This window comes from Gorilla gorilla, chromosome 2 (assembly GCF_029281585.2).
Source record: "Gorilla gorilla gorilla isolate KB3781 chromosome 2, NHGRI_mGorGor1-v2.1_pri, whole genome shotgun sequence".
NCBI lineage: Eukaryota > Metazoa > Chordata > Mammalia > Primates > Hominidae > Gorilla > Gorilla gorilla.
This window is the reverse complement of record NC_086017.1, coordinates 200,272,570-200,299,745: the sequence shown is the minus strand read 5'-3', so window position 1 is coordinate 200,299,745 and position 27,176 is coordinate 200,272,570. Positions and strand designations below refer to the sequence as shown.

Genomic DNA, 27,176 nt, shown 5'->3' with positions numbered 1-27,176 from the left:
TTGGGTCTCTCTTGTCATGTCCAGACTGCAGTCACTTTGCAATGAACACATAAAGTAAGAAAGTCAGCTCTAAATCAGATGTGATTTTTAAAGTCCAAGCAAATTTGTCTTTACCTGAAAATGAAGGGAATATATCGTATCTCATTGTGGTTAGTCCTCTGCTCTCATAAAGAAAAAAACAATCATCTTTTTCACAATCTTCACAGGATTTCAGGGTTGGAGGGAGTCAAGAAACCTTTTGCCCAGTGAGATAACTATTTTCTACACCCGAAAGAAGCCCACACAGGCAATAACAATACAACTAATATACTTATTTGTTCCCAATGTGAAAGCAAGACACAGGGAACCCTATAGCAAGAGGAGAGAGAAAGAGAGAGAGTATGAAAGCCAAATTAGTGTCATGGAAGCAATGACATCTTGCTACACAATGGAAAGTCCTGAACCTGCTTATTAAAGTCTCGTTGCTCACAATAGAACACAGACTATAAAAACGCCACGAGGAACCATTAATTAAATATTAAAAGATCAAATAGTTTTAGTCCCATTAGTTTGTATGTAATTTACATTCTCGAGTATAAATTTAGAGATAATTCCCCATCCCAAATCGCTTTCAACTTTCTGATAAGGTATCTGCAAATATAGAGTCCTACAGAGAGTTTAAAAATATCTTTCCCCATGTGGACTAAGTATTGTTCCTTTCATAAGAAGTTGCTTTTGAATATCAGTCTCTACAACCAAGAAGATTATCATAATATACCTCTAGTTATTAGCCTTGAGGGGTACTTTTGTTCAGAGAAGGCACTAGGCCTTTTTTTAGATATGTCTAAGCAATAATAGCAGATGAACTGAAACCAAAGGAAAAGGTTATCCAAGCACACTGATGGCAAGTAGTTTGGATCTTTGTTTCTGTGACTTTTCATTCATTTTCCAAGGTCAGAGGCAGTGGGATGTGGTGGCAAGCATTGAGGGTCCTGGGTTCCAGGCCTGTCTTCTAGTTCTTGCATGGCCCAGAGGTTGCTTGTTGACCTTGGCACCAAGTCATACCTCATTTGTGTGCATCAAAGGTTGGATTCTGGATTCAATATTCCTCAAGACCCTTCTAGCTGGGAGCTCCTAAGCTAAGTCAGAGGCACACAGTTTCAGAAAATAAATAATAGGTTGGAAGACTGAGGAAAGGAAGTAACATCCCAGAGTGACCCATAAAGAATACAAGACGTTTAAGGGGCCAGATATACTTTTTTTTATGATCCGGTATTGACTGATGTGGTCTAATATATGAGGTTATGATGCTAAAATTGACTTGTTGGTCAATAATTAATTTATGTGTCAGTCACCTCTTTGTAAATCTAATTTGTAATTCATATAATTGAACTTCTTTCTGATTATGGCATCGGCTGCTTACTCCTGGCACTGGAGAAATTGAGCAATATCCTGCCTCAGGGAGCCAATGAGTAACTTTCCTTTCTAGTTTAAAACATTTAAACAGGAAGAAAACTACATATACAACAAAAGTTAAATAAATTATAGTATATTCCCATAGTTGGATATTATGAAACTATTAAAAATTAGATTATGGAAGTATGTTATTGAAATGGGAAATAATGGTTGGCATATAATCCCATTTTTACACAAGAATTGTGTATATATAAGTAAAAGAAAAAAGAATATGCACCTAAATATATAAGAGCAGATTTAATACATTTTAGTTAAATTTGGGCAGTGATAATCTTTATTTTACTTTGCTTATTTACATTTTCTAATTTTTCATGAATAAACCACCTCTTGTGCAATAATTTTAAAACATTTCAATAATAGAAAATACCTGACCAAGTAATCCCTCCACTCAATGACTACCCTTCTGAATTTACAACATATATACTTTAAGTTCTTACTACATGATAAGTTGATTTCTTTTTAATTGAATCTAATTATAAATTGGAAAACTAGTTCGAGCCCTAGCTTTGCCACTTGCTAGCCTCTTGGGCAAGTCAGTGATCACTATCTACCTTGACATTGAGCAAGCGACTCCCCCTTCTCTTGGCCTTATTTTCCTTTGAGAACAAGTGTGTGGATTAGCTCACTCGTGCTCAAAATGTGGTCTCAGGACAGAGAGCATCAGTATCACCAGAGACTTTGTGGAAATCTGGAATATAATGTTTTGCATAGTAAAGATTGAGAGTCATCCGACTATATCATCTGTAGATTTCATTTCAGCTTTAAGAAGTCATATTTTATCATGACTCTTTCATAGATTTCAATCTTTGAGACTCTTGATCTTATTGAATTATCCCTTGAGAAAATGAGTTAGCTTCCTTTTTACTGCTGCAGACCCTACACGTCTACATTTATATCTTACCCTGAAGGTCATGATGAGGTCATGGGCATCTTCATGTTGTTTCCTATTACCAATTACAGAAAAATGGATGTAAAGTCAAGAAAAAAGAGAAAGCATTTATAACAACAATGAGATGTCATTTATAAAATGTTGATAGATGTGCTATGCACTCTACTAAGAACTTTTATAAAGTTAGCTTATTTAAATTTCTATATAAAAATGGTGTTTTATCTATACTTTGTAGATGAGGAAATATATGCATATACATCCAATACCCTCCCCCCAACATGCACACACACACACCACACACACATTTCTCTCCAGTTTTTTTCAACTACCACCCATTAGCAGACTTGTGGTTCATAAGCTAGCAAAGCTGGATCTTTTTTTTTTTAAGTTTATCATTATAAACTTCAGTTAAGCCAACAGTTGTATTTTCATTGTTCTCACGTGTGTGAATGCACATTTATGTTACTCACATGGCAATAAGAGCTCTTCATACTATGTCTGTTGGTCTGAAGGAGGGCAAACACTGAGTATCTTGGGAAAATCTCCCTATTGGTTCCTAGAGTCTTCAGGTTTACTTTAGATACACTAATAATTAGAAGATTTTTCCCTCACAAGCTTTTGAGAACTTAAGATTGTTTTCGATACACCTAATGAAAAAGATATTCTTCGCATTGATTGGAATCAGTCATTGAAAACACTTATAAAGGAGCCATAAATTCTATTGTGCGTGGTCAGAAAAGCATTGGACTTGGAGAAAGAAGTTCCAGAATCAAGACCCGGAATCTAGCTGCGGCCCTTCCACTAACATTATATGATTTGGACAGGTCACTTCATTTTTCTCAAACTTCAATATGTTCATCTTTAAAACACGGAAGTTAAGCCCTCTCCTGCCTGCCTGCCTCCCAGTATTGCTCTGGGGAATCAAACAGATAAAGGATGTGAGTTTGCTGTATAAGCTACATGGTGCAACACCAATACAATCATCATGTGTAGTGGATTTGGACTCTGTCAATTTAGCTGAGCTGAAACTACATTTTCCAGAATTGCTTTTTTGTGTGTGTTTCCAAATTAGGGCAGGCAACAAGAGACACCTGTGTAATATTCAAAAGGCAGAATTGAAACATAAGTCGTTTTCCCTGTTGAAGATCAGTGCAGGTCACCATGCACTGTGACAACTCATGTTCATGGCAACTGATATCCTGGTTTACTTAATGGCAAGGGGTAGCCCCTGTACCTGCGTCTCCTTCCATCACAGTCAGGCTTTTTTTCTAAGACTTTCCTCTCCCTGGGCTAGTTAAGTGTGCAGCTCAGTAATGAAAGCACTGGCTTCTAAAAGTGACCTCACACCATCAAGGTTAGACTTGGTGGGAGACAGACATAGGTTCCAGTTTTTCCTCATAAGTGAAACATTGTCACCAGAAATTCCAGTTTGTCCATGCAATTTTTTCCTATTCCTTTTTCCCTATTTCCTCTTCACAACTGCCAACTGATTGGCCTATTCTAACTTCAGGCCCAACACCAGATTCAGAGAAAACAACTTTCCATAGTCTCAGCCAGCTCTCATAATTGCATCAGCTCCCAGCAACAAATCTTTATTCTATATCGCAGTGTGTTCTTCTATCATCAAACCCTGACATCATCAATATCAAAGATAGCACAACTCCAAGAGATGCTTTGATTTCCTTTGCAGCTATATCACACAGCTTAACTTTGCATATTCAATAAAGTTCACATACTTCGGAAAACAAACCATATGCTCTACATATGCAGAAACACTCACACAAACACACATATAGTATAGCACCTACTAAAGCATCTTGCACATAAGAGTATATGCAGTGTTTAAACACAGACTCACACAGGCACACACACCCACTCATTAAGTTGCTTTAGTTAAAACTTTACCTAAACCAAAGATATCTTTTGAAAGCAACCAAATCAGGATTTATTAATTAAAGCTTTGGAAAAGTCACAAAACCCTGGCCCCAATTTTTTATGAGAATGAGTTGAAATACATTTTTTTTCCAAAAAGATCTCCCACGTACACATGAAAATGAGATGTTCTCTGTTGCCATAGTGTAAACTCCCTGATTTTGCCCCCAATTGATTGTAACCTCTAAGCTAACCATGACTGTGCTAATAAGAATGTTGAAGGATTGGAAAGAGGCTCTATAAGTAGGAAGAAGAGCTCAAGAGGGAAAGGTACTAGAAACCTATGAAGCACTCTCCACTTGATTCAAATGCTAAAAGTTAAAAATGTTGCTTTTTTAACATCCAGGTATACAAGCTCCCTCCTGCTTACTTACCCATCCATTTACTTTCCCAGCTCCATTGCACAGGTAAGAGAGCTCAGCTCCAGTTGGTAGCTGTAGGTTTGAGATTTAAAGCTACCTGCTCCCTCGTTGTAATATGAGCATCCCATTGTAAACTTTAGAGAGTCAGTGCGTTCTTAGCAACCCTCTCCACTCCATTATCCTTATCTTTTCCACACAAACAATGAATACCCTCACTGGATTAACAGCTTTGTATTCTAGCTGCTATGGTTCTCTCTTTATGGAATATTAGTTCTTTGAGATCAGGTTTAGCATAAACACAAACTGAGGAACCAAAGAAGGAAGCTGGAGGACACACTTCTCCTTAATACTATCTGTGGAATCAAAAATAGATCTGTAAATTCTCTAAAGTTCAGATCCTTCATCTTTAAATAGGGATAAGGATACCTACTTCATGATTATTATGACGATTACATGAGACAAATGTGAGTACACACAGTAAATATGTGATACACAGAAGGATTTTAAGATGTCTTGTGGTGAATTTTTATATAGTATTTAAGAGAACCAATAAATTTACCCGTGTAGCAAAGTACTTCCGTGAGATATAAGGCTGATGATAAGGATTGGGGTAAAGAGTTGATTCGGTCACACTTGACTGCCTTGAAATCTGTCTTGGCATCGGGTCCTCTTCCTCCATCGATAGGTGGTCAGTCTCAGAGGGTTGGTCATCTCCCTCTTGCTTCAGAGACACAGCCTGGAATCCTTCAAAACTCCCAATTGTTGACATTTCTTCAGCCTAAACCAAGGGCAGAAAAATCTCATTGAAAAAATGTTACCTCTGTACCTGTGTCCTAGCTATGGCAAAACAGAATATGATGAGCAAACGGAATTCCTGAAACTTAAAAACATCCTTCATGTTGTGGATACAGCTTCATAACACAGACGTCTAAATACCATCCACAATCCTGCAAGGTCATTTACCAGAGGAGTGAAGGAGAGACTCTCCGGACAGAGAAAAGGAGTTTAATCCCAGGAGACAGGAACCTGAACAAGAGAAGAGCTATATAAAATAATTACCAGACAATTTCTCTTCAAAATTGCATAGCATTTTTGGTTGAAAATTCACCAGACTGCAAGCTTATTTAAGAGTTAAAAGCAATGATAATGCATTTTCTTGTGTGCTTCTTGAGTCATAATAGAGCATAAGAGCACTTAGAACTGAACATGTTTTTAACTGAAAAATTCGAATTCTAAAAATTTATTCTAAGGAAATAATTTAGACAAATACCCAAAGACTCACACACACGCACATGCATACACGTGCACACGCACACACACACACACACACGGTTGTTCAGCTGGGCATGGTGACTCATGCCTGTAATTCCAGCATTCTAGGAGTCCAAGGCTGGTAGATCCCTTGTGCTCAGGAGTTTGAGACCAGCCTGGGCAACGTGGCGAAACCCAGTCTCTACAAAAAATACAAAAATTAGCCAGACATGGCGGCATGTGCCCATAGTCTCAGCTACTCAGTAGGCTGAGGTGGGAGGATCACCTGAGCACAGGAAGTGGAAGTTGCAGTGAGTCAAGATCATGCCACTGCACTCCAGGCTAGGCAACAGAGCAAGACCCTGTCTCAAAAAAAAAAAAAATTTGTTCATCACAACACTGCATCTAATAGAAAAATATACCAGGTTATATATAAAAGAAAAACACACCACTTTATGTCTCATACAACACTGTACATAAAAACATTAGACATTCATGCAACATTGAGTCTAACACCAAAAAATAAAATAAAATAAGTATCCATCAGTAAGAAGTTGACTAAATAAAATATGTTGTACCGTAAATACAATGCTATCATTGAAAGTGTGAGTGTATATTTTTATCACAGAAACATATCCAAAATATATTATAAATGGAAAAAAGTAAGTTACAAAATATTATAAATAATATTATTCCAATTTGTTAAAATAATTTAGAAAGAAAGAGAAGAAAGATAAAGAAGGAAAGGAAGAAGGAAAAAAGAGAAGAAAGAAAGAAGGAAAGAAAGAAAGAAAAAGAAAGAAAGAAAGAAAGACAGAAGAAAGGAAGGAAGGAAAGAAGGAAGGAAATGTACCTGCATATGTATATGCAGGCACACATGTATGGTATAACAGATTTAAAAATGTCTAAAAAGAGAGCCTGAAAAGAAGTAAAATAAAATATAACAATAGTTATCTCTAGATGACAGTGTTGGAGGTGATTTTTATTTTTGTTTGCATGTCTGTGGGTGCTAGTAATGATCACACATGGTTTAAAAATAAATAAAAATAATATCTTGGTTTCTATTTTGTACATATAAAGCAAAGCAAAATAAAATAGAAGACACACGTTAGCTTAGCATATGCACTCAAATCATTTCAAGCTGACAGTGAGCATGTTATCAATGCTACCTAGAAAGTTTCATGTCCACTTTCACCATGAAAGTAGGAATGCCATATTATTCTCGGAGTCACCTCCTTGTTCTTAAACAAAAGTGGTTTTTAATCAATTTCCTTGGTTCCTGTGAAACAAAAGAAGGTGAGAAAAAGCCCCTATCCCCAGTGAGCTTCCGCTTTTGAAATTGGGATTAACTAGGCTATTCACAAGAGGTAAAAATAGTATGATCATATAATTTATTAGCTAATTTGGGATATTCTGGCATGAAAAGGGTGCTATTGACAATTGTGTCAGGATGATAGGAGTGAACTGGACAGTCTCAGGCAAATGTGGCTCTCTATATATGTTCACCCTGAGGATCTGAATGTAGAAAACACAGCTAAGGTAACTCACAAGTGGAAAGCCTTATGCAGTTTGCTTTATATGATTTCTTAAGCTTTATATGTTTTCTTATCCGATCTTTCCAGCAATCCTAGAAGAGCTACTTACTCTTTCCCCATCTTTCTGAGGAACAGAGAGTAGATGGGAACCACCCAGGGTCACACTTGAATAGTCGTAGCAGCAAGCGTCCTCCCAACCACGTCCCCAGTATAGCACACCCAACATCTGCCTTATGACAGAAAAGATGTCTCTGAGCTTTTAGGTGATCTTTTAAAGTTAGGTGTGCAAAAGGTAGAAATTGGTCTCTGAGAAAACAAGGAATGAAGAAGCAGGAGAAAGAGAGTGTGTGTGTGTGTGTGTGAGAGAGAGAGAGAGAGAGAAAGACATAGAGAGAGAGACAGAGACAGAGAAAGAAAGACAGACAGAGGAGGCACTCTGACCTCCCTGTCCCTGGCAGCTACATGCTGTATTTATGCAGGTCTGCCACCTTTATCACAGTGGGTGTTGGAAGGAAATGCATTTCTAAAGTTCTCTATAACCTGTGAAGGAAGGTTTGTGCCATTGGGGAAGGAAAGCCTGCTTCTGTATTTGTGCACTCTGTGAACACACGTCTAACAACAGACATCTGCGAAAGGCTCCTGTGCCTGGAAAACAGAGGGAGGATTTAATTAGCACCACTTCCTCTCCCTCAGGCTGTCTTCTCTGGAAACACTTGGGGAAGCTCTGCGCTCTGAGACCAAGCTGTTTGAGATCCAGGAAAGAAGGAAACTCTCAGCTCCGTTTAAATTCTCGCTGCCATAAATAGTGGGAAAGTTGAGCCCAGCTCTCCCAACCCAGAGTAATTCCAGCTCTGTTCCAGTCACAGGAACATCTTAGAAGAACAATAAACAGAACTTCCTCAGCTTCCCCAATAGGAGAAGCGTGCTGCGCATCTACACATTCCACTGTATTTCTCATGACCTCTGGCCCAGTTCATTCCCAATTCAATAGTAAGTGCTCTTCTATCCCTGCATAGGCTGTATTCCGTGAAATGCTAAAGGTACATTAATACCAGTAACAGATCAAAGTCAAATGTTCCATTGCTTTCACATAGATCAATCATCCCCTGCAACAAACTCATCGGGAGCCTTTTAGAACTGAAAAGATTTGCTGTTCTGTATTATTTCCCAGCAAATTTATATCTTCATTTAGAGAGTAAAGGCAACACATTCAGAGAGTAAAGGCAGCACAATTTCATAGGAAAACAAAGGGTCAAAATTTAGATAAAAGTAAATGATGTTCACAGTTTTTTTTTTTGAGACAGTCTCGCTCTGTCGCCAGGCTGAAGTGCAGTGACACGATCTAGGCTCACTGCATTCTCCACCTCCTGGGTTCATGCAATTCTTCTGCCTCAGCCTCCAGAGCAGCTGGGACTACAGGTGCGTGCCACCATGCCCAGCTAATTTTTTGCATTTTTAGTAGAGACAGAGTTTCACCGTGTCGGCCAGGATGGTCTTGATCTCTGGACCTCGTGATCCACCCGCCTCGGTCTCCCAAAGTCCTGGGATTATAGGCATGAGCCACCTTGCCCAGCCAATGTTCATACTTTTTAATGGAATCTTCTCATTCCAGGGAATTCATGTAATAAAAACTACCTTAAAGAAGCAATACACTACAATATTAATTGCTTATTCTGAGTAGTAATGAAAAATTGAAAACCAACTAAACACCTAATGTTCAAAGAATGGCTAAGTATATCCAACTGGTATGGTGCAGACATTCAAAATAACACACAAATATTGCAGTAGCATGAGATTAACAGTTGTATCTTCTTGAGTGAAATAAAGCAGGAAACCAAAAATATTTTATCTTGCAATGTTCCACTGAATAATTTCACATTGGTAAAAACTAGAAAGAAAATATTTATATTTATTGAAGTAGTGGATTGTGCGTCAATTTTTGCTCTTTTAAAAAAATTAAATGGCAGTAGTGCTGATATTTTTAGCATTAAAAAAAAAAATCCCAAATAAAGCCTTAAAGAAGTACTACCTTGCCTTTGATTAGACAATAGAAATACTATATTTCTCAGCTGCCAGAAAATTCAGAACTAAGTTTAATATAGTATTATAGTAAATAACTTATTTCCAGATCCTGGTCTAAGTATAACTGCTTCCATTTATAAGGAGCTTCATCTATCTCTCTCAGAATTTTTCTAATAATATTATAGAAGCATGTAGGGCGTAAATTATAGCTTAAAAGTTATTGTTTAGTTCAACTTTTTTATTTGGCAAATATTGAAACAGACCCCCTGAAATGAGGGTTGTCCATGGCCACACAGCTCCATAGAATGAAAACATGCAACCAGACCTCTAGTTTTCTGGACTCCAGTTCACTGTTCTTTCCTGCTCTTCAAGTTGCCGCATTTAGAAGAAAAGCAAAGAAACGGCCATCAAACTCATGCACTGGCAAACTGGAGGCACTTTTGCCAAATGTCTGAGCCCAGTGAGTTCTGGGCTCAGAGATACAGCTTCCATGAAGCAGGACCAATCCCCAGCTTCCCGTGCATCAGCAGTCCCACAGCGAGTGCTGCAGGCTGAATGAAGCCTTTCTCTTTCCCCCAGAGCCGGCTGACAAATCCTTTAGGCACAAGAAGCTCAGTGCCTGAGGTTCACAAAACTTTTAGCAGCCCTTAAAATATTTTACTTTCTTTTAAAATGAGAAGGAAAAAAACAGCTTTTAGGGTCACAAATTTAAAAGTTTTAAATTGTTCTCACATCAGAAAAAAGAAAAAGTAAAATTTGTAAGGCACCCCAAACCTATTACATTTTGCCTAAAAGGGAAAAAAACACATAATATTGAACAATATAAAGTTATAGAAACAGAAGTTTTAATATTGATGTTGTTACAGTGGGAAGACAAAAAGGTTTGGGGCATAGAGATCATAATGTGGTCCTGGCACAAATCCACATTCTTTCTACTCCCATTTCCCATTTGATTTTTCATTCTGATGCTCCATCCTAGACTGTCAGAGCTAGCCTACCCCCGGTCCAGAGCTTTCCAGTCTCTTCATCATCGAGGATTCTGCTCCACCACATACTGAAAGATTTCTGTCCTACAGAAAAACCGCACGATCTTAAGACGATTCTTTTCGCTTTTTTTAAAAGCAAAGACAGATCCACCATAGTTGGCCCCCAGTAAATGTTTGTTTCTCAGAGAAATGAATGAATAACTACGCTGAGAGCTTTTTAATCAGTGTGAAAGGCACCCTGAAAACTCCTAATCAGCTCGAAAGGCATAGCCAGCCACACTTAGTTGCCAGAACTTGAGTCAGAGGCAAAGAAAAGGCACGTTTGGGGTTGTTTTTCTCTCTCACAACAGTTCAATAAAGGCCAATTTGAGGCTGGGAGCAGTGGCTCATGCCTGTAATCTCAACAATTTGGGAGGCCAAGGTGGGCGGATCACTTGAGGTCAGGAGTTCAAGACCAGCCTGGCCAACATGGTGAAACCCCATCTCTACTAAAAATAGAAGAATTAGCCAGGCGTGGTGGCAGGCCCCTGTAAATGTCAGCTACTTGGGAGGCAGAGGCAGGAGAATTGCTTGAACCTGGGAGGCGGAGGTTGCAGTGAGCTGAGATCACACTACTGCACTCCAGCCTGGGTGACAGAGCGAGACTCCGTTTCAAAAAAAATAAAAAAAACAACAATTTGAGTATAACAAAAAGGATCATACTTCAGATTTAGAAAACAGTATTGGCATTAAAGATGCCTGTCTTCTCTCAGGACTATTTCAAGGTGAACCTCTTCACAAGAGCCATGTCATTCTCCATTTCTTCAGCACTACCTGCCCCCTTTTTAAATCTAGTTTTCAGAAAGTCCTTCTGGGCTGCTGGCCCTCTCTGCCTGCCGGACCAGCTGCAACACCAGGCACTCCCTTGCTTTTTTCACTTGTTCTGTCTGTCTCCTGATACCTCCAGAAGTCACACGGGATTTTTAAAAATCCTATTGCAGGTATCTATAATATCCACAAAGCTTTTGAAATATCAATAGCTACTTGATGATCCCCATTGCTATCTCTGTGAACCCTTGGGAAGAAAAGCTGGCTGTTCAGCACTCATCTATTCCAATCTTCACTGCCTTAGTCCATTGCAGCTGCTATAACCAAACACATGGGGCTGAATAATTTATAAACCACAGAAATTTATTTGTCACAATTCTGGAGTCTGGTCATTCCAAGATCAAGGCACCAGCACATCGGTGTCTGGTGCGGGTCTCTGCTTTCAAGATGGTGCCTTTATCATTGTACCTTCCAAAGGGGACAAATGCTGTGTCCTCACGTGATGGGAGAAATGAAAAGGGTAAAAAGGGCCTAGCTAGTTTCCTCCAGATTTTTTATAAGGCACTAATCCCATTCATGAGAACACAGCCCTTATAGCCTAATCACCTCCTACAGGCCTCACCTCTTAATATGGCATTTAGGGGATTATGTTTCAATATAAATCTTGAAGAAGACACAGACTTTCAAACCATAGCATCCACCTTTTACAAGTAAGGAAACTGAGGCCCAGAATGGTTGTGTGTCTCTTCTGAACTCTCAGTTACTTAATTACAATTTAGTTAAATAAAGAATGAAATTATGGTAACCACAGAATTAAAAAATCTTGTCTCTAGAACAATATTTGTGCACAGACAGGGAACTTAGAAAAGTCTATGGCTTGTTAACAAGAACGATGACTCTGTTGCAGATGGGATAGCGATGGGAATAGGAAGGAAGATCAGGAGTTAGTCCCTGTGGCCGGTGTGTAGTCAAAGATGTCAACTGTGTTTTCTCATGCTGACACCTCTACCCCCATGAAGGGGTTAACAGTCTCAAGGCATACACCCAAAATAAAAATCTACTTTTAATTTTGACATTTTGTGAAGGTAATTTATGTGAATTTATGTGTGCAGGCTTCCCTGAGTCTCTCCGTGAGAACAGCTGAGGGATGTGCAGTGGATAAACAACAATACTCTAACACCTCATAACTCTCCAACAAGCCTGCTTCTGTGCCAGTTGAGATAAGAAAATTGGCAAACAATTCCTTACAATTTCACATTTTGTATATTAGTGATAACATGCCAGCAGGGCTGCTCTGTGTCCTGGGGGAAAGTTGAGTTGATGGAGGCTTTCTCCCCTCCCAGCTCCACCTGGGCCAGGCAGAGTCCTCTGCTCTGCTATAAAGTGCTTCGACTCAGCAGCAGATGGAAAGAGGGCCGTGGGGAAGAATACAGGGCTAGGCCAAGAAATGTGGGTGCTCACTCTTTTGCCATCCCCTCAGAGTGACCCTGGGTAGGTCACTTTCTTTCTTCCCTTCTCTGCACTTCAGGTTCCTCTCCACAAAATAAAGGTGAGACTTGATTGTTTGCAAGTTGTGCTCCTGGATACTATTCATTGTTTTTTTGTTTGTTTGTTTTTGTTTTTGTTTTTGAGATGGAGTCTCGCACTGTTGCCCCGGCTGCAGTGCAGTGGCGTGATCTCAGCTCACTGCAACCTCTGCCTCCAGGGTTCAAGAGATTCGCCTGCATCAGCCTTCTGCCTCCAGGGTTCAAGCGATTCTCCTGCATCAGCCTCCTGAATAGCTGGGATTACAGGTGTCCGCCACCAAACCCAGCTAATTTTTTTGTATTTTTAGTAGAGACGGGGTTTCACCATTTTGGCCAGACTGGTCTCGAACTCCTGACCTCATGATTCGCCTGCCTCGGCTTCCCAAAGTGCTGGGATTACAGGCGTGAGCCATCGGGCCCGGCCCTGGATACTACTCTTGAGGTTACCTGAGGGGTTCATGGGTGGGTTTCCCGGTCATCAAGTTTATTTCAGTCAAAAAAGATCCATTTATCACTTACTGGATTTCTTCTGAAGCTTTTATTTGAGGGAAAAATGTTCAAATTTGAAAACTGTTGGACTAAATTATTCATAAGTTTCCAGCTCAATGAGTCTACAAGATTTGATTAATTTTTCTTCAGTGTCCGGAATGTTTTAGATGGAAGCCTATAGAGATTGTTCATAAATGGTTTTCCCCATATCATCTTCATCACGTGATTCCAACTGAGCAAATTGGTTCTCTCGTGATTCAAAAGCTGTAAGGTCACAGGAATAAGATTGTGATAACGGTCATGAATTTGGGTGCCTATTGTGGAGATTACAGGGTGTTGTTTTATGACTTCCGTCTGACTCAAATAAAAATCTGTATAGACTAGAGCTGCTTGGGACATACAGAGTGGAGAGCTGGGCATCTCACCCAGTCTAGGGCCAAAGACATGCTCGAGCTTCAGTAACTATTCTTGTACTTAAGAATGAAATAATTTAAAGTTCTGTTGAGCTTCTCACAGCATGTATTTATTTTTAGAGAGATTTTCTCAAAAATACATAAAGAAGAAAATGATAAAGACAAAGATATTGACTAGAGAATTTTTTGAGATTACAGATCCCTTGAGATGAATTTTCTTAGACATTTGAGTGCATGCTTCTACCACTCATCCGGTCTGGGTTATGATAGCACTTGAGTTCTTGACTCCCGTGGCATTGATCCTACTATTCTGTAATCACCATTTACTTTCCTGTCTTCACTAGTGGGCCATGAGCAATTCCAGAGCAGGAACTGTGCTGCACTAATCTTCATAGTCCAGCACTTAGTATGGGCATGATATAGAGCCGCCATTAAGTTTAAATTTCTTGGATGGATGAATGGATACCCTGCCCGTTTCTTGGCAGTGCTTCAGATTGGAAGGACAAGGCTTAATTTGTTTTATCTGTGCGCATTACCTCATACACAGTGAGTGCTCAGTAAATGTTTGTGGACCGAGTAATGAAGTTCTGTGCTAAAGCATGAACAAAAGCATCTTCTCTCACAGACAAACATAGGAACTCATACCACAGTCTTTAATGTATAGAAGCTCATAGTCTAGTGGAGGTGACAGAAATATGAGCAGATAATGGCAGCCTTTTGTGATAGAGTCATGATAGAAGTATGTGCACAAAACACCATAGAGACAGAAGATGGTGAGTGGGAAGAGGAGAATGTGAGTGTGGGAAGTTAGAGGTGTGGAGTAAGGCACCTCAGAGCTGACTGTACACTAGAGGGTAGGTGGAGGACGTTCCAGGCAAATGTGTGAGGTGTGAGAGGAGTGTGTTCCAAAAGTGGCAGGTAATATGGTGTGTGCAATTGAGATGTCAGCCACCCACCGCCAAACCCAATCCCTTGAAGATCTGGTTCCAGTTGGTGAAAACTAACATTTTGCAATGGGAGGAGAAGCTGAAATACTTCTCACACTTTCTCTGTATTCGCTTCTCTCTGCCATCCCCTCCACACCTGCTGAGAATTTTCTCACAGTCAACCCACTTACACATTCTGGCCTTGGCACTGTAAATATTCCAGTTGCCTTAAGAATTTCATGGGGTTAACAACTTGATCAAAGATTTAGAGAGGTCATGGAGAGGTTTGTCACGTTGTGTATGGTCCAATATTGTATCATTCATCTATTTCTCACTTCTCTCTTTTCAGAATAACAAATTATTTCCTGTTTATGTGTGTGGTTTTGGTTAGAAACATATCTACTTAATCTACATATCCAGATCTCTTGCGTTCTCCCCTTCACAGCCCTGTCCAATATTGAAATTCCCCTACAGGGATAAATTCTATAGCTAGCTATTAATATAAACCTATATAAGGATTTGTGAATTAGAAGAGAGTTGGCAGGAGAAGCATCTGAAAAAGTAAAACAAAACCACTCTGTAAGCCAAATATTGAATTGAGTGACTTATCTCAGGCAATAGCAAAAGTGTCCTACTTTGCAACTGGCCTGACCCTGAAGACTGTGGGACAGAAAAGGGGCAGAAAAGTGGTGGCATTCTGGGGAGTAGAATAAATAAGACTAAGTCACCAGTTCCCCAACCCCAACCAAACACACATACAAAAGAGAGAGAAAAATATAGAAAGAGAGGATAGAGCAACATGCAAGGCTAAAGATGTGGGTCCTGATAATGCACTCGGAGAGCCTGTAAAGACTCAGATGTTTTCTCCATATACAGATGAACAAGAAAGAAGCAGAGAGATAAAAAAAATCAACCAATGCCAACAGCTGAGACCTGCAGTAGCCTTTGTTATTTTCTCTACAAACTAAACAGAATCCCTGATTTTGAATCTGCTGATTCAGAAGCTTGGTGGTGTCAATGCCTACACATTAAAGCAAGCCTCTGTCCCAGTTATTGAGACATCCCAGGCGAGTGTGTAGATTAATGCCTACCGGAGATTACTACCTTCCCAGCAACAATCCTGGTGCCAGGCAGCAGTGAGAACAAACATTCCACAACCACATGTTCTTGCCTGGGAGTTTTGTTTAAGGAAGTCACCCCAAAACCTCAGTTTCTTGTTAGACCAACTGTGACTTTTTACACATTGATTTTATAAAATTCATGGAAAGTATTCATCTAAGTTCTGAAAATAGGATTTTCCCCTCAAAATAAAAACTCCAGCCTTTATTATTCTAATGAAATTTTTATTAATAAACACTTTATTGAACTATGACATGCACTCAAAAAATCATAAATATGCAGAACAATGAATTATCATAAAATAAGAATACCAGTGTGATATGGTTTGGCTGTGTCCCCACCCAAATCTCATCTTGAATTGTAGCTCCCATAATTCCCACAGTGTCATGGGAGGGACCCAGTAGGAGGTAACTGAGTCATGGGGGCCAGTCTTTTCCATGCTGTTCTCATGATAGTGAGTAAGTATCACGAGATCTGATGGATTTATAAAGGGGAGTTTCCCTGCACATGCCCCCTCCTGCCTGCTGCCATGTAAGATGTGTCTTGCTTCCCCTTCACCTTCTGCCATGATTTTGAAGCCTCCCCAGCCATGTGGAACTGTGAGTCAATTAAACCTCTCTCCTTTATAAATTACCCAGTCTCTGGTATATCTTTATTAGTAGCATGATAACAGATATTAATACACCATGCAAACAATCACCGAAGTCAAGAAATAGCACACTACCAGCACTGTGACAGGATTATTTTTCTGAAAGTGACTCTTCAGTTAGTTTCACATGATAAAATCCAACAGGGCTGCCAAACATTTTAGATATTATCTAACTCAACATCTTCATTTTACAAATAAGAAATTAGATCCTCAGATGGGAGTAAGGAAGTGACTTACCTCAGGTCACAAAGTAAATTAATGGAAGCAGTAGGGTTTCAGTCTCCTCTTTTCTGCTTAAACTGCCTCAAATCCCTGAGAAAGCTTTGTTGGCCTATGAAGCAAATGAAACCTGCTCTCTGAGAGAGGTGATGTCAGCAAGATGGCCGGCTAGAAGCCCCTAGCACTCTACTCTTTACAAAGACAGTCAGAACAATAAATAAACAACTACATTTTAATGAAAATAACCAAGGAAGGGCACCAAAGTACATCAGGGGAGTAACAGAAACCCTGGTAAACACAGAAACTTGGGATTGTTACGTAGAGATGGGAAGGAAATGCCAGGCCTCTACCACTCCATCCCTTAATCAGGATCACCTAGGAACTAGGAAGAACTTCTGTCTACAACAAGGAAGAAAGAAAGAGGATCCTAGGAATCCCCATCAACACCTTGGACACCAATAGATTTCAACCCTGGGATCCCCAGCAGTGCTCACAGGCACTAAGCCCAGCTGTGGGAGCTGACTGGAGTCCACATAGCTGTGCTCCCTCCAGAGGAGAAGCTGACACTGTGCCCTGCCTCCTGTGGCCCACACGGCTACTGCAATACACTGTCTTGAACTAGAACTATGGCTAGAGTGTGTCTTGCTCTAGCGGTGAGTAGTCATGGCTCTCCTTTATCCTTGAGGCTAAGCTACTGCCAAACCACCACAGACCAGTGGCCAAATATCCTCAAGCCAAGCCACAATCAGCTGTTACAGCTTTCTCTGTTGAGTCGAGCAGAAGCGAAGCCACTTCACCTACCACTCCCTCTGCCTTTTCAGCTAGAGCTGAAGCAGGACTCTGCCTCTTGGGAAATAGTACTTTAGCCACTAAGAGAAGCCACACCTCCCTAGTGTCTAAATTGAAGTAGTTCCCTTCATCCCAGGAAACAGTGCCTTGACCACCAAGAGTGGTCATGCACCCCAGTACCTAAGCTGAAGCAGCACCCTGCATCCCAGGAAAACAGTGCCTAGGTGGCCGAGAACAGTCACCATACCCTCAGGCCTGAGCTGATACAACATATCACCCCCTAGGGAATCAGTGCCCTGGTTAAGCTGAGCAGCTTTGCATCTCAGGGTTGGGCTTACATAGTACCCCATGCTCCAAGGAAACAGAGCAGTGGCTGAGCTGAGATACCTCGCCTTATAAGCCAAATAAGTCTAGTACCCTTGGAGCTGGACTAGGCCCCTAGAGTGGTGTCTTAGCTGCTGAGACACCCCTCTTCCTGGGGAGTGAAGTCATCACTGTGCTGTCCCCAGCCCAGCACCAGGGCTCAGATAATAGCCATGCTCCACCGTTCTGGGGTACTGTTGCCACTGCACCTGGCCTCACAGAGGCTGAGATACTGCTGAGCCCTGAAATCCCAGGGTCTATAGCTACTACTACACAGTATCTCATTCCCTGGGACTCAAGCTGCCACTGAGCCCTGTTGGCACAGGTTTCCAAATTGCAGCCACACTCTGTTCTGCAGGTCCAAACCTCTAGAACACTCCCTTTTCCCCACAGATGTGCCACTACTCTGAGCTCCCACCCATGGGTAGAATCGCAATCATGACACAGACTCCTGAGCCCAAGCTATTAGGAGATGCCTCAGAGTCACAGATCCTGGCTCTGTGGGCAACCTATATTCAACCAGCCAAAGAGAGAAAACTTGCAGCCAAAGACCTAGGTGTCACAATAGGTTCATGTAACACTGAGCCCAGGACCTTTGCACCACAGCTGCTATGATTACCTGTACCTGGAACCCAGCACCACTGCAGCTACTTGTAGGCTGTGTCAGACCTGAAAACAAAAGGGATCTCCTTGGCTAAGTCTCTCCACTGTAGGAAAAGTAAGGAGAGGAGAACCCCAAAGCCCTTGATACCTAGAACATTAACAACCTATGCTGTCATGGCCACAGGCTTCTACAGCCTAGGCCACTGAGGTGCCCACACTTACTACTGACATTGAATACAGCTAAAGAAGCTGCACAGAGATCATACCATTGCACCTATGCAGAAAAACAGTCACTACACCCTTCACAACCAGCAGGCAAAAAAAACAACAGCAGGTGAAAATCTTTCTTTATGAAAGCTATTCTAGAAAGTTTGCAAGAGACGATTGACCAGATGCACAGACAGCAACACATGAATAAGAAACATGAAAAAGCAAGAAAATATGATGTCACCAACAAATTATAATAATTATCTAGTAGCAGACCTCAATAAATATACAAATAAATGAATTGGCAGAAAAAGGAATTCAAAATAATCCTCTTAAGGAACAAGAAACAAACAACCAAAAACATACAGACAGACGATTCAAAAAAATCAGGAAACCAACTCATGGTATGAATGAGAAATTGCACAGAGATAGTAGACATACATAAAGCAGCAAACAGAAATCCCGCAGTATTCTGAGTAAGTTGATTAATAAAAGAAACAGCTTCAACAACAGACTTGATCAAGCAGAAGAATCTCTGAATTTGAAGATAGGTAATTTGAAATTACAAAGTCAGAGAAAAAAAAAAAGAAGTACGAATGAAAAGGAGTGAGGAAAGCTTACAAGACTTATGGACACTATTAAGTGAACAAATATTTGTGTCATGGAAGTTCCAGAAAGAAAAGAGAAGGGAAAGTGTATGGAAAACCTATCTAATAAAATAAAGCTGAAAGCTTCCCAAGTCTGAGGAGAGATATGCATATTTAAATTTGGGAAGCAAAAAAGTACCCAAATAGATTAAACCCAAAAGTTTCTCTGTGAAGCACAGCATAGTCAAACTGTCAAAAGTCAAAGAGAATCTGGGCAACACAGCAAGGCTCCAATTCCACAAAATATTAAAAATTAGTTGGGCATGGTATCATGCACATATAGTCCTGGCTACGCGGGAGACTGGGGTGGAAGAATTGCTTGAGCCCAGAAGTTCAAGTTTGCAGTGAAATGGTATTATACCACTGCACTCCAATATGAGTGACAAAGCAAGACCTCATCTCAAAAAAAAAAAAAAAAAAAATTAAAAGTCAAAAACAAAGAGAAAATTCTAAAAACAGCAAAATAAAAACATCAACTCACATATAAGAGAATCCCTGTAAGACTAAACAGCAGATTTCTCTGCAGAAACCTTACAGGCAGGTAGAAAAGAAGATGATATACTCAAAGTGCTAAAAGGAAATTATTGACAACCAGGAATACTATACCCGGCAAAATTATCATTCAGAAATGAAGTGAAAATAAATTATTTCCCAGACAAACTAAAACTGAGGGAGTTCATCACCACTAGATTGGACTTATGAGAAATGCTCAAGGAAATCCTGCAACTGGAGGCAGAAAGTTAATATTCACTATTAAGAAAACATCAAAAGTTTGAAATTCACTAGTAGAACAGATACTCAAAGGAGAAAGAAAAAAAGAAGCAAACCTTATAATGACAGAAAACCATTAAACCACAATGATAGACAATAAAAGAGAAAGAAAGAAACAAAGGATACACAAAACAACCAGAAAGCAATTCACAGAATGACAGGAGTAAATTCTCATCCATCAATAACCATAAATTATTTGATCTCTTGAGGATCATTATAAAGACCTTCTAATTCATGTCCCTTAAGTTTTACTCTTTTCAATTTTTGCCTACTGAGTACTAATCACACTGCATTACAACTACCTGTTAGCTTGCCTTAACTTTCACATCCTCTTCACTAGTACATGAGCTCCTTGATGTTAGGGACCAGGTTTTATTTACTATGGTATCCTTAGCACCAAGTAGAGCACATAGAAAACATTCATTATGTATTAGCTGAACAAATGAATCAGTAATAAATATCTTTACTACATGGAGCCTCCACGACAGAAAATGCAAAGGGAATTTAGCTAAGAGAATCTCTCTCTTCAGGTATTATGAAACTAGAACTGACAAGAGAAGATTTGAAATCCTTTCTTCTAAACCTGGCTTCAAACTTAACAGTTCTCAGAAATGTAACATGAATGGCAATTTAGAAATGCAATTTTTCTATGCTCTCAGGCATCATGATCTTCTGTCAACCAGTTCTTTAGTTATTGCCTGTGATTGGGCTCCATGGGTAAATTGTGAGCTTGGTGAGCTTCCTGTGCCCCGATTTGTCCCTCCTGGATCCCCACAAAATCTGTAAGCCTTTGTGCAGCCCAGTGTGTTCAGTTATAATGTCTTTCACAGAAGATGTTTGCATCACTAGAGACAGACAGAAGAAGGAATCATTTGCTTCTGCCTGAAACCATCCTGAGAAGTAAGTGACGAATATCAGAGTCTTCCCTGAAAGAGGATCTAGGTATAAAGGAACTAGAGAAGAGGCTTAATCTAAACCAATGGGCAATATTCAGGAGTAGGCATTCAAAAGGGGTGGAACAAGACCAGGAAGGAGAGCCCAGGTCTTAAAAATAGATGTGGCTAACTACTCATCTTGTAGGGCTGTAACTGAAGGATAATTTGTGTTTTAATGATGAAATATATACATTAAGCTCCTAAAATGCTGAATGCTAAACAAGACACCAAATCTGAGAAAATAATTAGACGCAAGAAGGCATCCAAACAATATCATTCTAAGGCTACTTTGACCCATTTCCACTCCACCTGGGTTAGGATGTTACCACCTAGAATTCAGCCTGTTCTACAAGATGCCAGGAAGATTTAAATAGATCCAGAGAGCTCCATCCAGGGAGAGAGAAAAGGCAAAAGAGCTAGAACAATAGGGGTAGCTCTCATTAAAGTAATAAAGGTCAGAGCACAAGTGTGGGAAGAGGAAAGTAGTTTTTAAAATGACATTCAGACTCATTCTAAGATGATTTAATAAAAGTGGACAGTTCAGAACGCTAAAGAACGAAATCTAAAAAATACTTTCATATTTTCTTGCTGAAGGCAGTTAGATAAAAGACTGATGAAGAATGATAACATCTGTCACAAATAGCTCTTTATTTTTCTATATTTCCATAAGAAAACAAAACAATAAAAATATGTGTACATATGAAAATAAAATTATATATGACCATATGTGTATAAATATAGTCATAATATTTGAAAGTAAGAATACATGTATATTTACATGTGAACTGCTACAACTATTGAAAAAGCAATGACCAAAATTAGCCAGAATAGACAGTAAATGTCCTGAGAAAATTAAAAGACCTACCTGTGATATTCGCATTTCCTTGTTTCTGTGAATATTTATCTCAAAGCCGGCTCATTGCAAAGGGATAATGTTTGGTTTTGATCAGCCTTTCTGTAAATGTATGACTCAATCACAAAGCAGCTAAGAGGGGAGTAGGAATATGGACCAGGGAAAGATTAATGAAAGCACTCATTATGAAGAGTGGTTGGTAATGCCATCTTTATATATTAAATGTACATGTATGTTGTAATCATACCTCTCAACTTCTTTATCTATAAAAATATGCACATTGATGCCAGGCCTGCTTACTCTACACAATTTTTGTGAAGATTAAATGAAAAGTTGTGAAAGTACTTTGTAGATGATGAAGTACCTTGATCCTGCATCTTTTGAAGAGCTATTAGCATTCTTATCATAGACGTAGGAGGCAATAAAATAAAATAATATCTGTGCAGAGGCTGCTGGCAGTTCCTGAAGGATGACAAAGAGAAAGTGAGGCTGTCCAGAGATTTGAGGGAAAGCTTTTATCTATCTTGATGAAGTTAACATTATTGGCAAGATGTGCGGGGTGACAGGGAGGAGAGGTGATGTGTTTAGACCAGGGATGTGTCAATTCTTCCCAGAAGGCCAAGGAGACCAGATAGAAACTGAAGCTCACAGGGCCAGAATTTGATGCTGCCCACATCACCTGTGAACATGCTTACTATGTCAATTCTTGCCTCTAGAGAATTTTTTCAGAACATAAAGGCAGTGAAAGAACATCTGTGGCTTATATAATATGTCCTATTTGTGAACAAAGAAATTCAAGTGAATGGATAAGTCTGACTATTCCTTAGAGTTTTCTTTTGATACAGGTTTCATCAGAAGCGGGTTAGTTCACAGCATTAGTGTTTGGCAGTATCTCTGTATCTAAGAACTTCATTGGTGACATCGTATAGTGCTTAAAGAGATCACCTAAATGATGCGACTCTCAAATGTATTCCCTGTTAACTATGAGAGAAGCTCTATCTTCCCTTTTAAATGGGCTATAGCCAGTCTATAATAATCAGATCTATTTCTACTTAATATTATTCCTTATTTCTTCTCCTGCATCCCACCTAAAATAGGTAATGTCAGGCTTCAAATGCCATTAGTGTTTGACTGTGAATCTCTGTAATTCTCCCACTAAAGCATAATCAGTGGATATACTTATTCGAAAATGCTATAGAGAGTAGCTAAAACTAACTCTCCATTTGGAAGTGACAGAATATAGAATCTTCAATTTAGGAGAGGCCTCATGTGCTAGTTCAACACCCCATCCGGGATAGGTATCTTGAAGAACATTCCTTTGGATAACTAATAATGTTATCTAACTGTAGATTTATGTCCCATGACATAAATGGGGCAAGCCAGCATATTATCATAAGCTGTTCTGGTATACTTGTACATGTGAAAAGAGAGGAATCATTTGAAATAAGTGATCTTTCCAGCCAGATTTTTTTTTACTCATGATCTCCCAGGGGCAAATCCAAGTATATCCCTTATTCCAATTTTCTTAAAATAACAATTCTATTTTATTTATAATATCAGAAAATTGACAACTATCTAAATGTAGTTTAGGTAGAATATTATATAACCAATTGACAACTATCTAAATGTAGTTTAGGTACAATATTATATAACCATTATAACTAACGTTGTACAAATACAATAGAAAGATATCTATGGCTTTTTTTTTAAATCAAGCTATAAAAAGGACATAGCATGATCGTAGTTTTTACAAAAATAAAATATAGATATGTATAAAAGAACATTTACAAGGTTATCCACGAAAATGTTCACATTAGTTTTCTCTAGGTAATGGGATTATAGGTTTTCTTAAAATTATATTTTCTAATTTTTTACAATGAAAATGTTATAAAAAGTAACAAATAAGAAAAAAACAGCATTTGTTCCAGTAAAAATACTCAAAAATCTAAAAGGTGCCTACATTTTCATTACAGATTTCTCTTTCACCATCAAGGAAAAAACTATTTTATTTTGTAAAGGAAATGTATTAAAATTTGGCCTTCAGAAAATCTCCAAAAGTAAAAGTCAGGAGAAGACGAAAATTAATGCCCAAATAGAGACTATTTTCTGTACGCAGATAATTGGGTTATTGGTCAATGACTTTTATCTGCCCACTGATATGCAAAGGCTGCATACAGGAAAAAAAGTCAAAAGAAGTTCTGAGGAATGGAGACAGACAGTGTCTCTTGGGCAAGGCTTATCTTACAAGAAGTTATGAAAGTGCTATGCAGGCCAAGAAGTTACAAACCTGTTATGTAAATTATATGAGGGAAGAGGGAGGGAGGAATGTTTGCTTAGAGATAAGCCCAGTGCACTTCCAATGAACAGATCTGAGAACAAAGCCCTTAGTTATAGATGGACTGGACAGGGCTTGGCAGAAGTTCTAGTCTTATAGCAAAAGACTACAGCAAGTGATGCGGAGGAGGAAAAGGGAAGGATGGCAGTGACTGTTTTAAACATAGGGCTGGGAGACAGGATAGTAAAGGCAGGCTATCCAGACGAGTGATTCCACACCCATCGGACCTAGAACTTGGGCCCCAACACAGCCAGGCTCAAAAATGCTGGTCTGAAACAAAACAGAGTAAAATATTTTCCACCTTTACTCTTTCATTGTGCCAAATGGGCTAGAAGTCATAGCATAACTCACCTTTCTCTGAGAAGAGGTCAAAAGAAAATGCCTGGCCAAAGGGAATCCACGTCCCAGCACACATCCCTAAAGGTACTCACGTCTGTTAACTCTCGAATGAATTTTCTGATGTCAGTGTTTCTTGAAATGCATCTGTTCTCTAGCAGAGGTAACATTACTTATATTGCATTGAACAGGTTTTCTTTTTTTCAATTATCTTTTCTTTTTATTTCTTTGACTTCTGCAGAAGTTCAATTCTTGCTTGTTTTCAGTTTTTGAGCTTTCACTCCATTTGGAAGTTCAGCCAATCAGTTGCTGAACCAGACAACTTATTATAACTTCCTCCGTTGGAGCCTGAAATATGTCTTTACTTTTGATTTACATACAACATTGTGGGTGATATATCAAGATTATTCACTACAACTCAAAGACACAAATGTTTCGAGAATTAATTACGTCAACGCTTTCAGAAGATAATGGGTAAGAAGCAATTCAGATAAAAATTGATTCATTTCATGTAATCAATACCTTTCTCACAAAATAGACCAGCATATTAGAGAAAGCTTTGGAGTCAGAAGGACTTGAGCTTGAATCTGGGCTCTGCAACTTACCAGCTACCTGAGTTTGAGTGGCAATTTAAACCCCTCAGCCTCAGTTTTCTCAAATGTCAAGTAGATCCACATATCTTACAGGACAGTATAAGAATTAGATGAGGCTGGGCACGGTGGCTTACGCCTGTAATCCCAGCACTTTGGGAGGCCGAGGCAGGTGGATCACGAGATCAGGAGTTTGAGACCAGCCTGACCAATATGGTGAAACCTGGTGTCTACTAAAAATACAAAAAAAAAAAATAAAAATAAAAATCAGCTGAGCGTGGTGACGGGGTCTGTAATCCCATCTACTCAGGATGCTGAGGCAGAAGAATCGCTTGAACCCAGGAGGCAGAGGTTGCAGTGAGCCAATATCGTGCCATTGCACTCCAGCCTGGGCGACAGAGTGAGACTCCATCTCAAAAAAAACAAAAAACAAAAAAAAAAAAGTTAGATGAACTTGGCTGGGGTGGCTCATGCCTGTAATCCCAGCACTTTGGGAGGCTGAGACAGGAGGCTCGCTGGAGCCCAGTGGTTTGAGACCAGCCTGGGCAACATGGCAAAACCCTGTCTCTACCAAAAGTACAAAAAATTAGCCAAGTGTGGTGGTGCGAATCTGTGATCCCAGCTACTCGGGAGGCTGAGGTGAGAGGATCACTTGGGCCTGAGAGGCAAGTGTTGCAGTGAGCTGAAATGGTGCCACTGTGATCCAGGCTGGGTGACAGTGAGACTCCATCTCAAAAAAAAAAAAAACTTTAGATGAACAAATGAATCTAAAGGCCTAGAAAATATGATATGATTTCAAAACAGTTTGAAGTCTAATAATTGACTGAATCTATGCTAGAGGAATCTGAACAATTGTGAGCAGAATATATGAAATCTAGCGATAGTGGGGAATTCCTGAAGAAGTAGGCATCAGGAAATCCAGGTTCAAGTATAATCCATTAATCCATTTCTTCTCTAGCTATCTTTTTTTTTTCATATGTACTAGGAGAATACTGAACTACTTGCCCCCCATCTCAATTTTCTCTCTAATTATGCTGGTCTAGGACTCTACTCAGGTCTGGTGTGGAGCCCTCATTCTAATACAAGATGGAGCTCTTACAGGTCATTTATAAAACAGGTCAAATACCAAATCAATAAGACTAAAAGAGCCGGAATATATTTATTTTTATCATTTTTATCCTACTGTAAGTCAAAAGGTGCTAGTTCATGGTTAAATGTTTGCAGAAAATTGCGTCTTTAAGAGCACCAAGGGTAGGAAATCAGAAAAAACAAGTTACTAGGTTTTTTGTTTTGTTTTGTTTTAATTCAACAAGCAAAAAAACATTGAATGGTAGGGACTTTCTGTCTGGTTTCATTAGCTGTTCCCTCCCAGCAATGAGATCAGCACTTCAGAGAGGACCAGCCTTCGTAGCCTGGGAAAATTTCCAGCTAGACCTGGTCAATCCAAGAAAAATTCCCCTCTCACCCTCACCAATCACAACACTTCGGGTCATCATTGACTTCTCCAGTTTATGAAATAACCCAGTCATAGCTTTCTGGATTTTTTACATAGTGAAAACTTCCATTTAGTGTTTATCTCACATGGAACAAAGATTTTATCTTTGTCTATTGACTATACAACTACAATTCAAAGATAAATTTTTAAAAAATAACTTGCTGCCTAAAGCTTAGAGCCTAGTAGAAGCATTAATGACTTAAGTATCAAATTTAAATTGGAAATATTTAAAATTAAAGGTTCTTATTGTATCACATGAGGTATGCACATCTATCATGGCGTATAATACAATCCTTGGAAATCATATTTTTAAAGACAATTAAATGACAAAAATCTACAGAATTATGCTTTGTGAAAAAGTAGGGTCCTAAGCTATACATACCATACGGTTTTTCAAATCCTGAAAAATATACAAATAAGCAAAGAAAAATGTTAGAAAGTAACGTATTAAAATGTTAAAGGGGGCTTATCTCTGGAAGGAGAAGGTTTAAAAGATGTAGAATAATTCATCCAATGCACATATGCATTGGAAACACATGCTGCAAAATGTTACGAATATTATCTCTGGCTCACTGGCTCCTGGATTATTCTCACTCTCTTTTTTATAACTTTCTACATTTTCTAGTGTTCTTTTCTTTGCGCATAGATAATCCTTAGGACTGACAGGAAAAA

General features: G+C 39.3%; 1 protein-coding gene across 1 annotated transcript in view; it reads right to left on the bottom strand.

Annotated features, from left to right (window-relative positions):
• The window catches only part of TPRG1 (tumor protein p63 regulated 1), a 154,611-nt gene that overhangs the window by 113,833 nt on the left and 13,602 nt on the right, over window positions 1-27,176 (bottom strand). Inside the window, exon 2 of the mRNA XM_019024886.4 lies at window positions 5,198-5,416. Within this exon, the coding sequence (XP_018880431.1) occupies window positions 5,198-5,407 (210 nt within the window). The 5' untranslated portion in view covers window positions 5,408-5,416. The remainder of the gene's footprint in view (window positions 1-5,197; window positions 5,417-27,176) is intronic.